General features: G+C 37.3%; 1 protein-coding gene across 1 annotated transcript in view; it reads right to left on the bottom strand.

Moving 5' to 3' along the window:
* LOC104169056 (protein disulfide-isomerase TMX3-like) overlaps nt 1–14684 on the bottom strand; it is a gene marked incomplete at its 5' end in the record, with an annotated part of 18783 nt that extends 4099 nt beyond the window's left edge. The window contains 7 exons of the mRNA XM_009709862.1: nt 1155–1232; nt 1485–1584; nt 2990–3070; nt 4653–4698; nt 8335–8458; nt 9745–9784; nt 14630–14684. Of these exons, the coding sequence (XP_009708164.1) occupies nt 1155–1232; nt 1485–1584; nt 2990–3070; nt 4653–4698; nt 8335–8458; nt 9745–9784; nt 14630–14684 (524 nt within the window). The remainder of the gene's footprint in view (nt 1–1154; nt 1233–1484; nt 1585–2989; nt 3071–4652; nt 4699–8334; nt 8459–9744; nt 9785–14629) is intronic.
* Nucleotides 14685–14757: the final 73 nt, after the last annotated feature.

The raw sequence follows: 14757 nt of genomic DNA, 5'->3' as shown, positions 1-14757 counted from the left end.
ACGCTCTTTCCACTGCACAAGCGAACAGTACTTTTCTTACTCAGCAGGGGCTGAAGTGCAAACAGCAATATTCAAATTGAGGTAGCTTTTAATACAAAGCTTCTGGAAATCTAACAACACACTATTTATAATGAGGCCAGTTCTACTTATCATGTTGGAAAATGCAGGTGCCTAAAAGAAATAAATTATGCTAGTTCTCACCCTGCTAATTCCAAACTAATTTCAAAGTCATGCATTATCAGGCATGGAGTAGACTTAGGTCCCACTTGGAGATAACAATAAATGAAAAAGCCTCTTGATTTTGCTTCAATACATAAGCAACAATGGTTAGACTAACAACAGTAGTAGCAAATTTTTCCACCCCTGTGACTAACTGCAAATAATTTCCTTGTTACAGAATCCTCCAAAGAGCCACATGAGAATTCTGTAGCCAGTAGACTGGATCGGTTGATCCTTGGGCAGACTAATGTTTTGATCAGCTGTATTGCACAAGGTGAAATAACTTACATTTTCACTTACTTCTCTGATTATTAGGGTACTAGTGGTACTCCATGTCATAGAGCCCCAAACTAGTTATAAAAGTGGTTAGTGAAAGGGCTGTCAGGAGCGACAAGAGCTTTGCATTGGCTAAAAATCAAAGTATCTACCTTCTTGAGCAGATTGTACAGTCCACATTGAGTTCTGCATATCTTCTATTTCATTTTATTAATATGACTGAACAAGTAAGAGTCACTGTCAGAGTCGTTAAGGACTGGAACAGGCTCCCCAAGGAGGTCGTGGACTCAACATCCCTGGAGGTGTTCAAAAAACGTTTAGATGTGGCGCTTCAAGACATGGTTTAGTGGGTTTAGCGGGCATGGTGGTGTTGGGTAGAAGGTTGGACTTGATGATCTTTGAGGTCTCTTCCAGCCATATTGATTCTATGCTTCTATGATTTTAAGTAACTTGGTCAATATAAAGCAATGAGACTGAATCTTGGTTTGCATTCTTTCCCCATAGAGACTCAAAAATTAAATGTTTTAGTGTAAGTAGTTTGAAATTTATCAAAGCCAAATATATTGTAAGAAGCCACCTCTGTGCCATCGAAACAGCAAAATTACATACATGAGAACTATACCATTTCTGTGGAAATAATAGGAACTGAAACAGCTTACCTCAGGCAGCACATCTTCTGAGGCAGAAAAAAAGTACGTATAAACTATTAGTTCTGAAGCAACTTCAATGTATTTTTCCTGCAAAAATACAAACAATGTTTTTTAATTTCTGAACTTTCAGTATGCTTCAAACGAAAGTTTTGTGACATACCTTATCTTCAAAGATTAATTAGAAAATACAGTTCTGACACAAGATTGTAAAAACACTTCAATAAACATAGAAAAAGTTGAGAATTCATAACAAGTATGCATTTCAGTCTTTTAGAAGATCTTTTTAACTGCATCTGTGAATAGCCAAAAGAAATAACTTTATTTAATCAAGTTTCAAACCTTTAAAGGAGATTCACCACCAACATACACAAAAAGTACACGATGTCTCTTCTGCACATGCTCGAACAAATGCTGGCTAGGAAGCGGCCGGATAAGAGGTCTGGGAGGAGGGAAAAAAGACAAAGAAAAATCTCAGTTTCTGCAAGTTGCAAAATCCAAACAAATAAAAATCCCCAAGAAAATGCCATACAGGTTTTTTTATGTGTTCTTTTTTTTTTTTTTTAAACTAAATTCCCCAATGTAAATTCATTTATTTTTTCAATTTACTACTTCAGCTTCAACCAAAAGCAAAAAACCTACAAATCCACCCCACCCCCCATAAACTTGTTACATTTCTCAAATACCACATTTAAATTTGAAATTAATATCTTAGTACAAAATGCTGCTATGATGTAAACATGCACGCTATTTACTGGCCACAGAATCACAGATTGGGTTTGGTTGGAAGGGACCTTAAAGACCAGCTGGTTCCAACCCCCCTGCCACAGGCAGGGACACCTCCCACCAGACCAGGTTGCTCACAGCCCCATCCAACCTGGCCCTGAACACTTCCAGGGATGGGGCAGCCACAGCTTCTCTGGGCAACCTGTGCCACTGCCTCACCACTCTTAGAGCAAAAAAAAAAAACATCTTCCTATGTCCAACCTGCATCTACCCTCTTTCAGTTTAAAACCATTGCCCCTTGCACTGTCAGTACAGGCCCTGATAAAAAGTCTGTCCCCATCTTTCTTATAAGCCCTCTTTATATAGCGAAAGGCCACAGAAAGGTCTCAATAATTTGGGAGATAAAATTCTGAATGTAAGCACAGCAGTTAGAAAATGCAGTCTTAGAAATAATCTTACAGAATTATGGTAAATCATTAGAGATCACTGATATTCCTAAACTACAGAATTCTGAATAATAATTAATATTATGTACCTATATGAATACTTAATTGTATTTAAGAATGAAGGAAAGAAATGTGATTCTTTTTTCTCCCCAAAGATTACTCTCTATAACATTTTGAGGCCAGAGGCCACTGTAGGGAAGGAAGAAACAGTCAACAGCAATTGTTACAAATGATTCTGCAAAAGCAATTTCCTTATGTTTCCTAATTGCTGCAACTTTTCAGATGCATAAGCATATAGTAAACTGGTATTTCTAAGACAACTTTTGATTTTTAAACAGATTCTGCCTTAGTAATGATGTGTACCTATCAGCTAACATTTAGGTCAGTATTCTTGTTTCTGGCTTCCATGAGTTTCATTTGTTCATAGTTTCCACTACTCTGAAAAGCCCTTAGTTCTTGCACTGTAAAGAAGGGATTGTGACTAGCCTGTCTCTACTTACTTTCTCCGCGCCACTCGCCACCAGTCTCACATGCGACCACATGTATAGTACATATAGTTTCTAACTTAATGCCAACGTCTTGTTCTTTTTTTAAACAGATTTAATTTTTGGCCCAACTCAAAATCCTACATAAGTTTAAGTCACCAGAACTAGTCTCACAGAAGAGTGTACTTACCCTGCCACTCTATTAGCAAATTCAATTATATCATCTTTGGTTCTAGGTCCTCTATAGTTATATGCCAAGTCACCTTTTAAGCTAGATTAATAGGAAAGACAAAAAAAAGGAACAGAACTGAAGTCAACTATAGCCGCACATGTAGAATTACTCAATCTTCACATGTTTATTAGTCACCTTTTAGCAAGAGATAGGCAAGATAATTTTTCAAGTAGTCAGATAAAAGAAGTGGTCAGCAAAATATAAAACCCAAGAATGTAATACAATGTAATTATGGAGTAAAAACTTATTTACACAATATCTGATTTACTGACTTTTAAAAATAATTCACATTCTTTTACGATAAGTTTTTTCTAGTGCACAGCAGTCATTTACTTCGTACACACACGGGTCATTTGGAACATTTGCTTATGACTACACAAAAAACCCCACAGACCCAAACCAAACCCCAAACATTCAGCATTTATATTGCTTAGGGATTAGTGCTTGTAAAAGACAAACTTATAAACTTCTTTAATGCTTTTTATAATTGAAAAGTATCAAATGACCTGCAAAACCTTCTGAATTTATGTATTAAATTAAGCTTCCATGAAGTGTTGGTCAGTTTACTGTGCTCTGCTGACAGGGGATGTAGCACACTTACATTCTAAGAATATTCAAGTAAGTTTTACTAATTCTAACAGGCTTTCTTTGAACCCATATAGGTTTAAGAAACTCACAGGAAAAAAGTAATCATAAACCAAATTTTCTATGCCTCTATATGCCAATAAAGTTTTTCATCCTTAAAGATCAGTAAGCTAAATATCTCTGCTGGCTTCCAGAGAAAATTAACTTGACAAGACTTATTATATATATTATGAGTACTATTTCCTTAAACAATAACCTGCTAACAAACTTCGTACGTTCATAGTAAAAAGTACTGAAAATTGTCTTTATTTAACATGACCTTGTACTGAACTATACACTATAGGTTATAGAAGCAAGTAAATACATCATTATGGACTGGTATTTTCCTATACTTTAAAAAAAAATCAATGGACGAGAAAATGTATGTTAAGAAAAAAAAAATCCACATATACTTCTTTTGTCAAACAACTGCTCTCACACTTCACCCTACATAGTAACCACTACTGCCATTTACATAAGATTTTCAGGTACACTGAAGAGAAGAGAGAGGTCATTAAAAATAAGAAAATGCAATCAGCAACTCGCAAAAAATTAACATGAAGACTCACGAATGCACTTACTACCTGAACCACTCTATAGGTGTCAAATCAATTGGTGCATGAAATTCCTTTTATTTTTTTTAATAATGATATAATATATATATTTTAAATACGTATTTACACATACACACTTCTACAAAGTTGCACAGAAAACAGCAGTTAAGTGAATTCCAAATTTGCTAACCTGCCTTTAAGAATTCTGTTTCTAAATAAGATTCTTGATATTAGTGAATTTCAAAGCAAAACAGTCCAGTAGAAATCAAAGATAATGACAAAATGAGATCGTGGAGTATTTTTGTTTGTTTGTTTTTGATTTGGGGCTTTTTTGTGGTTTGTTTGTTTAGTATTTTTAAGCAGAGGACTTTTTTTTTTTTTAGTGTCATGAAATCAGTGGTAGGATAGGTAACTTAGAAATTCAATGGGAAGCATCAACTTACAGCTTAATTGTTGGATAGCCTCGCACTCCAAATTCAGATGCAATACCTGAAAGAAATGTGTTAATGCCAAAGTGAACCAAGACTTTCTTGCTCTCCTACCTCAATCTTTAAACAGTTTACTATTCAAGTTACATAAGTAAATGAAAAACCTGCCACTTAGTTCAGTGTGAATTGTTTTACTTGCTTTCAAAAAGCTGCTGTTATGAAGCTACATCATTTAATTTCGGACCTCTTTCAGATGTACTGCAGGGTCTCAGCATAGGTTCTCAATTCATATGCCACAAGTCAAATGGCATATGAATCCTCTAAACAGATGTGCTTGGTCCATCTTCACCAAAAGGTAGTATGCATTTAATATGCACATGCAATTAGCTGAGAATATCAGAGGCAAGAATTAAGCATCATGGATGTAAAGTTGTAAATACGAATGCTTAAAAGGAACATAAAAGACAATTAACTACTCAAGTGCTACAGTAATGGGTAACAGCAAAAGTGCAGTATCACATGATCGTAGTTATAAACCAGACAGTTTTTAAAGCATATTCTGCAGAGGTAAATGTCTACAGTCATCAACTTCACCAGAAATAGACACTTTCTAAGCAATGAGTTACTTACCTGCTGCTTACTGAAGTGGTAAAGTCAGTTGCAGAACTTTTTTCCCTACCTCACGTTTGTTTAAAACCTTGTATCTTGCTCCCATCAAATTAGAGGAGTACCATTTGCAACGGCCTTTCTAGTTGTGAACATAGCAACTGTCACCTTAAACCACACTTTCCAGTCAATTCAGTGTTTTCCAAAAGTTAAACTAAGTAGTCTTCAAAAAAGGTTAAAATAAGTCCAGAATTCTGATGATGCTTGTGCAATTCCCTACTGAAAAACAATCCCTGCACTCAAAATGCACCAAGATTCAATACTTTTAACATGTGCCATGGCAGATGTGGGAAGACTTGTGTGCAGGGCTCTGAATAACAGTTTAGCAATTGTGACCCTAAGGTTGTTTGCCTGGATCAAAACCCTAATTTCACAGAACTACAAATAAAACTAGCAGTTCACCTACTGGCACTTTAGTCAAAGGAGACTGATCTAAGAAATACGCGTACTGGGATCAATTTGATTCTGATCCTTTTCTGTCATAGCTGTACTACATGGAACTAGAATGCATTACAATGTGTGTTAGAACATTCAATCACAACAGCTGTTGACAGGCAGATCATTTCTCCTTGTACAGCTCTCGAGCACAGTCAGGAGAACTACAAAATAAACATTTTTAAATATATTTCTTTAAAAATCCCAGCCATGGAGATTATGAAGATGATCTCAACATCATGGAAGTGACTGACTTATCTGGAATCATAGAATTGTTTAGGTTGGAAAGGATCTTTAAGATCATTGAGTCCAACCATAAACCTAGCACAGCCAAGACCACCACTAAACCACGTCCCTAAGCACCACACCTACAGGCCTTTTAAATACCTCCAGGGAAGGTGACTCCACCACTTCCCTGGGCAGCCTGTTGTAATGTTTGACAACCCTTTCAGTGAAGAAATTCTTCCTAATATCCAATCTAAACCTACCCTGGCGCAACTTGAGACCGTTTCCTCTTGTCCTATCGCTAGTTACTGGGGAGAAGAGACCGACCTCCACTTGGCTACACCCTCCTTTCAGGTTGTTGTAGAGGGCGATAAGGTCTCCCCTCAGCCTTCTCTTCTCCAGGCTGAGCAACCCCAGCTCCCTCAGCTGCTCCCCATCAGACTTGTGCTCCAGACCCTTCACCACCTTCACTGCCCTTCTCTGGACTCGCACCAGCACCTCAAGGGCTTTCAGGTACTGAGTGGCCCAAAACTGAACAGCCTCACCAGTGCCGAGTACAGGGGGACAACCACTGATATGAAGAATGCAGTATAGGCAAACAGCAGCAACTATACTAGCCCCAGGTGTGATGTATTTCTACTTTGATCACATTCAGTAGACTTCTGAGGCTAACCTCTACAAAAATTCAACCAATACCACATCAGGCATCTTCTGTTGATATAACTGCTGTACCCTCATTCCACACCGCAACCAGAGGCAACACTTACTGGATGCTTTATATGTTCAGCGGTGATCTCAACTCTCTGATGACAAGCCACCCAAAGATCAGATTTTTCCTACTACTTCACATTCCTATTAGGAACACAAACTATGCAGAGCCAACCATTCATCTTCCTTCCTAGTTACACGTGTGTGCCCAGCTGCATTTCCTTCTGATATTCTCAAGATTGAATTACTTTGATTTCAGAGAATCTGTAGATTGGGAAGACATTAAGCAGAGCTGACTGAGCTTTTCATATCCAGATGTTGTAAAATTTCCACTTTCAAAATAAAAGCATGAAACTATTTCAAAAGATTTACTGGACTCTATTCTTCATAAAACTGGTAACAAATCTGAGGAGAAAAACGTTTCCAGGGCACAAACGAACACTCGCAGTTTCCAGTAATTTTTAAATATGCAAAACTGAATTTTAGGACAAAAACAAAGTGCCAATTCTGTGCTAGGTATCAAATACAAAAATTTAGTATCAGGATGACAGACACAAGTATTTCAGGGTAAGAGTTTATACAATTTGTATGATTTAGAATTTTATATACATGACTGCAATATTAGAGATCCATCAAATCTATTCTCAATTTTGAAGTTAACTGGTTGCATGATCTTGAAACTTTTAATCCTCCAGACTTATTTTTCTTTAGCAAATAAGTATCCTTAAGATGAAATGTGAGGTCAAATTTACATAGCTTTACAGAAGAAGCTACATACAATAAATCGGTGTTTAGGACAAGATCATTTTGATCTCAAAATACCAAAATGCCATACATAAGCATAGAAAAACTGGAATATCACTGAAAAAAGTATTCTGCATAGTATTATATGCAAATATAACAATTTTGAATAATCACGTTTAACGGGTACTAACTGAAAACATTACATGTATTAACAAAGTTTTATTACATACAGATCTCACTCGGGCCCCACTGCTCCCTACGCCTTCGCTCTTAAATATCCTTCTGGTCCAACATAGATTTAAGTGAAATGACAATAAACATGCACACTAAAACTAAGAAAATGCTATTAAGCTTGCAACAATCCTCTCGTCTACCCAAACCACTTCTCTGAATACCTAAAGTTTTGGATTTTCTCTGAAAAGGTCAGTACATATGAAAGACACCATCAAAAAAGAATGTGTTAGAAGGGCTGAAATTGGTTCTTCAAGAAGAAATTTACAGAGAAATATGAAGAGAAATTGGCTCAACACTGATGTAATGACTTCAGTGATTTCAGCTTTTGGTGTAACATCTTAACGACGGATTACCTGAAAAGCATAACGGCAAGAACACAAGCACTTCTCCAACAGTAATACAAGGAACCTAAAGATAGATGCTGTCAAGAGACATACCACATAAAGATACTTGTGTAACAGTACTCCAAGAAGTGTATCAAAAGCAGATCTTTGAAAAGCTTTTATCTTCCATTTGTCAGGAAGAATTCCCTACATAAACAGAAACAAGTGTGATAAAAAATGCACACTACAGCATGTTGTCACATGTCATGACACAGAACGGAAGAATGAATTAATGAAAGGAATTAAGAACAGTTTCAAAACATAGGCTGTCATGAAATTACCCCTAACCAAACCATACTTACTAGAAAAGGAAGTTGCATCCATCTTGCCAACTTTTACTGGAGAGCCCATGTTTTTCATTTCTAGACCCACTTCATTCCACACAGGCTCCAGTTTCTTGCAGTGGCCACACCAAGGTGCATAAAACTGAGAAGCAAATACATTTGATTTTTTTTAAAAAAAAAAAAAAAAAAAAAAAAAGAGAGAGAGAGAAGTTCATGAAGAGAAATACTTAGGAGAAGTTGATTTTATGATTAACTGTCAAATAATCAGCATGGCTTATTTTGCAGTCATGGTGTTTAAATCGTAATAAAACTGCAAGTTAATTACAAAGCTGGAGTGACAAACAGAGCTTTTATGATTTGGTGCTACTTTTAATATGAAAGCACAAGTTTGAAAAGAATACATTCAATTACTGTACTATTGTATGACTTTTTTTAATTTAAAAATAGACTGTTGTAACATTTACGAAAAAAAAAACCAAACCAAACCTCTTTTGCTCTTTTGGAATATCTCCCTCTTTTTTTGAGAGTCAAAAGATCATGTAATCTATCCAGGAATATGAATTTATTTGCCAATAGGGGAACACTATTCTTTGAAAGGAAGGACAATATACATGCATATGTGTGCTTCCCCAAGCTGCCCTCTGGATTTTCAGTTCTCCAGTAACTACTTTTATACAAGCACACTGTAAAATTGATCCTGTTTTCTCAGGGCTAAGCAGAGCTGAGACACTTCATCTTTCTGCCTATGTCTTCCTGCAACATCTCAGTGAAATTAATAGGGAACATATCAATGTTTTGGTATAACAAGATCAGGTCACAACTTGACAAAGTTGGGCTTTGTCTTCCTATACATTACTGATCAATTCTCAATCAGCATATATAGTTTTCCCCACTCAAAAAATCACAAATCTGAATTATACAATTTGGGAATTACGTTTATATTTTGGGTAAGCTAAATAGAATTTTATCTCATTCCCAAACAAGCTCAATCTTTTTAATAATTCCTTGCCTCTGAAATAAGGAGCACTGAAATCTTTCCGAATATGTTAGAAAAGTAAAAGAAGCGTCTCATTTGATGTTGAAGCGCTAAATGTCTAGAACACAAATTAGCTAGTATAACTAGAGAATGGAAATGTAAAAATTTGGAACAGAGGTTATCACCTCCTGACTGTAAGTGTTAGGCAATCTGCTTTCCTTTTTTAGGGACTGTAAAATATGGGATGAAGCCTGTCTACATCCTGTACTCAGTCTAAGTCCTGGTTCACCCTGAACAATACAGTTTGCTTATCCATCCTGTCAGCAGAATTACTGTCATGTAATTTTTCTGCACCATGTACAAGGGATTATCCAAACGATGAAGCAGCCTTACTACAGAGTGTAGCATTGTACATTTTGTGTTTTGTCTTCCCATTTTTCTCACATACTCACATCTACGAGCCAAATATCATCCTTACGGTTTTCTTTAAACCTAGGAGGGGAAAAAAAGGAAATCAATATATGATATATCTGAAAATAAATAAGTGAAATGCATGTGAGAAACAGGCAAAGTCTACAATTAAGTTGGTATAAAATTACAGATATGAGAATTCCGTTTTGTTTCTTTCTTTGGGGGTGGGGAGAAGGAGGAAATAGTTATTTTTCAGCATTGAGATTACCCCTGCACATGATACTACACACACAGTTGTACCAATTAGGTTTCTATAACCATTTGTCAAGACAAAAAAAATCCACTAAAACAGAAAACTAGTAAGAAAACAGAAAACACAAAAAAGATAATTAGGATATGTAATCTAAGGGGAAGAAGTATTTTGCAGCTGTTCTAGTTATATCAAATACTGTTATTGACTGTTTAGAAAATGTTGCATTTTATAGATCAGCTAATACAGAGTCTTAGAGCATTGGTTTACACTGTTAATCCTAGCTTTACTGAATGTAGACTAACTACATTATCTTTAATGTTAATGTGCAAAGCAATTTCTGTTCAACCTCCTTCAACATTCTACTATAAGCGTGTCAGTTTATGTTTTTATCGAAGGTGCACACGAGAAACCAACTTATTCGAATAAAAACGTTCAATTTACTGATAAAAACCAGAGATACACAGGTACTACTGAATACTCAATGCTAGACAAATGAAATCTTAATGAACTGACTAGCTTTATTAACTGTAGGTCTCCCATTAAATGCTAAAACCTCTAAACCAAAAATAGAACATGATAAATCAAAATTCCTTGGTACCTCTTGAAATGTTGCTTACACATTTCACTGAACTGTTGTCACTACAAGATCATAGAAATTATCGCATTACTTAAATATTTCTATGCTGAGAATTAAATAAGCCAGAACTTTGATGTAAGGTTTATTTTTGTAAAAAGCAGGCTTCATAAAAGTGACTAGAACTGGGAGAAATGTCACATGCTATAAAATACATTATACAATATTCTTACTGTAACACTCCTATTGTGAAAGGAGATGAATACACATATAATTACACAAATGTGTGATCTACACTCTAAGATCCAATTTAGGCTGCACCTCGAGTGCTGTGTTCAGTTCTGGGCCCCTCGCGACAAGAAGGTCCTTGAGGTGCTGGAGCATGTCCAACAAAGAGCAACAAAGGTGGTGAAGGGTCTGGAGCACAAGTCTGATGGGGAGCAGCTGAGGGAGCTGAGGTTGCTCAGCCTGGAGAAGAGGAGGCTGAGGGGAGACCTGATCGCCCTCTACAACAACCTGAAAGGAGGGTTTAGCCAGGTGGGGGTCGTTTTCTTCTCCCCAGTAACTAGCGATAGGACAAGAGGAAACGGCCTCAAGTTGCGCCAGGGGAGGTTCAGGTTGGATATTAGGAAGAACTTCTTCACTGTAAGAGTCGTTAAGCGTTGGAACGGGCTCCCCAGGGAGGTGGTGGAGTCACCATCCCTGGAGGTGTTCAAAAAATGTTTAGATGCAGCGCTTCGAGACATGGTTTAGTGGGCATGGTGGCATTGGGTATATGGTTGGACTGGATGATCTTTGAGGTCTCTTGCAACCATAACGATTCTATGATTCTATGATAATAGAAGTTATAGCCCAGCTTATCAATCCCCAATATGCAGCATGCCTATAAATGGCTCATATGCAGTAAGTAGAATCAGAGAACATATATTATATTTCATTTAAAATTGAATAGATTTGCTGGCTTACCGTTTGAAAGTAGTAACTCAGAAATCATGAACATAATCTAATTACAGCGCTGAGTATTTGAAACTTAGAATTGCAGCATTTCACTGGTAAATCCAAGCCTTTTTTGTTTTATTGATAACATACTAAGGTTGCAACGCTTATACAGCGGCACAGGTATTTGCAGTGACTAACATAAAACTGGTCCAGAAAGCAGTGGTTTTAAGTCACAAAATTGTTTAGTCGACCACCTCATTAAAAATTTACTTCACCACCCTAACTGCTACAGAGCTAATGAAAGAACTAGGTAGAGCCTAGTATCTCTAGAGAACTCTAATGAAGCTCCAGTTAATTTCCAATTACAATGTCAAATAATTGGTTATGATGCAAGAGGCAGAAAGCAGCTACTGAATTATCAGATCCTGGTCCGTGCTTCCATTTAGAATATCACCTTTGGTTTGTACAAGCAGAATTTACAATGAAATGTTCTCCTCCCCCTGCCATAGTAGGACTGTTACGGAAGATTGCAAAGAGCATGAAAGCACTGAGAAAGGTAGACTGAAATCTTACAAAACCAGTAGGCAGCAAGGAAAAGAGGGAAAGAAAGGAAATGCCTGGAGAGAGAACATTCCAATGGAATTTAGTAACTCTGGCCTAAGATACTACTAAAAATACTGTAGTTTTTACAATAATAAATGTTGAGTTGTACTCCTCATTTACAAGCACCTATTTAATCAACTTCCACAGAAACTAAAATCTGAAGTGTGACAAAAACCAACTATCTAAACTCATTCTAGTTTTGGAAATGTCAATGATTAAATTATTAGATAATATTAAGAAAGTTCAACATACAGCTGAAGAGAAATAACATTTAAGAGATCTCTGTTTAAGCATTTTCTGAAGGTGCTATTCCTACATTTCCCAGCATTAAGTTTCAGTGTCTCTTTTTAACTGTCCTACGCAATCCTCTCCCTTAGATGACACAGGCACAATCACTACCGGTGGTAAGATGCCATAGGTGTTGTATAACCTTGAATCAAAATTATTTGTCTCAAATACATACAACTCCCCAACATTTGGCACTACACGATCAGACACTGCCTCAGCCTTCACTTAATCCATACACCCCATTTAATCATTAACGGTTAAAAGAAAACAGCATGAAGAGCAAGGCCACAATTCCAAGGGCCTTAAACTGACTCAGCTGCTGTTTCTATTCCTCCCTGTCTCCATTCTCACTCCCCCTGCACCACTTCTGATCCTGGGTTGAGCTACCAATGCATCCTCACAGGCAGAAAAATATTTTCTTGTTCAGCCAGGTTACTTATCTGCTTCATTATCGCACTGGAACAAGTCAGCAAATATCGCAAGATGAGCACTGATCTGAGGCAGCCGGCAGTTAGATCAGCATAAGCTGATAGGAACCATAGCTCTTATTTTGCATCCTTTCCACAGCCCAGTTGGGTGATGCCGGGTAACCTGCACCTCTGCTAGTTCTTCTCTGCTACTTGCTTTCCTATATCCTGGAAGCTTGAGCAAGGGACCTGCATCTTGTGCTAACAGGCATTGTTTGCAACTACCAAAATTCAAATAAAACCCAAAGTTTTCAGCAACAGCAAAAACTCCATAATGTTTAGGTACCTATAAAATGGAAAACTTGAAGCTTTCACCAGTCACTGCTCCCACTTTTTTTTGTTTCCCTGACCTTTTTTGCCATCTGCCAATTAGCTAAAAATTAAAAAAAACCCCACAAAACCAAAAATCAACTCCTGTTCTGAACGACTCATCATTTAATTCTTATTCCCAGCTGCAACTACAGGCATCTGTATAGTTTTGCAGTCAAAAAATCCCAGTGTTCTAAAATAGGATTTTCATTTATCAGATACTTCAAAAAAGTTATGTGACTACAGAATTATACTTCTTCACTCCAAAACAGCAATTCCACTTAAATTTACACCTGTGGAAACATGATATGGGAATGTGATGCAGGAGCACAGATAAATCCTATTTTATTCACTTATTCTCTTCATCTTCAGATGCCTCTTCTTTATGAGGCATGTTTCAAAAACAAGCTTTGAAAATCAAGTCCAAGCAGCTCCAGTGCTTCAGTTGCTTTTTCACAACACTTTAAACACCAGTCAGAGATGCTGACGTATCTCTCTTCAGTACCGCTTCCACACATTCCCATTCCCTCCCCCATAATTCCACTGCACCTCATTTGATCCTATGATTATCTGCTCTAGCTGCATAAGCAAAATGGTAAAAAAGTGAATGGTTTTCTGACTGTTTAATTGCTCTATAATGCAATTTATCATGGATTGAACCCTCATGAAAACATTGCCTTTGACTGGCTTAAATTTATCATGAAGCAGCCATCTACTGCCACTTTCTCCTCCCCTACCAGGTAGTATTTTCTATACCTTCTATTTCAACTGTAATAATCATGCTGCTTTGTAGCGCTTTAGATCAACCTGCTGATGTGACAAAAAAAACTTAATTTCATTCTTGGAAAGTTAGTTTTTATTTGGAACAGCAAGTACGTAGCCATCAAACTGCTAAAGCAAGGCAGTACACGAACAATGACACTACACGACCAAGTTAAGGGCAGGACTACCCATTTCAACACCTCTACAGTCTCAGGGTTAAATCTGTTGTAAAAGCACATTTTTATATTGGAATATAATTGGCACTTCAAGAAGCCATGAACTAGTCCTGCAGGTCTCCTTCTCTCTTCCGTTTCTGGCCATGCATGAATGCACTTATACTTGTTCTCCCAATTCCTCGGGGCAGCTACGCAGCAAACTCTGATGAAGAATTTGGCTAAACGCAATCAGCTTTTATTTGGGGCAGGCATCAATCCACCAATATATTTACTGTACCAAAAAGAAACAAAGAGCAAGGATGCCTGAGAACGTTTTTGGCAACAGCACCTGTAATAACAGCTTTCTTAGAAACTGCAAAAGTAAAGCGTTTCTCAGCGTCATTAATTGCATTTGCTTAATACAGACAACAATCTTTCTACCGTTCCTAAGAAAAACTTTTCCAGTGTAGCTTTCTTGACAATCACCCTCCGTACAAAGCGGTCAGTCTGGGCTCATGCTCCCCTCAAAAAGATAAATAATATTTAAGGAGTAAGGCAAGACACCCCAGTACTTACGACTCATCCAGATCCTCCACAAAACCCGCACCTGACGCCACCATATGCGCAACCACTGCGAGGTAAGGAAAAGCGTACCGTGAGTGATCTCCGACCCAAACCGGGGCTGCTCACCCCGCCAGCTGACA

This window comes from Cariama cristata, unplaced genomic scaffold, assembly GCF_000690535.1.
Source record: "Cariama cristata isolate BGI_N322 unplaced genomic scaffold, ASM69053v1 scaffold15351, whole genome shotgun sequence".
Lineage (NCBI taxonomy): Eukaryota > Metazoa > Chordata > Aves > Cariamiformes > Cariamidae > Cariama > Cariama cristata.
This window is presented reverse-complemented; position numbering and strand designations above follow the sequence as displayed.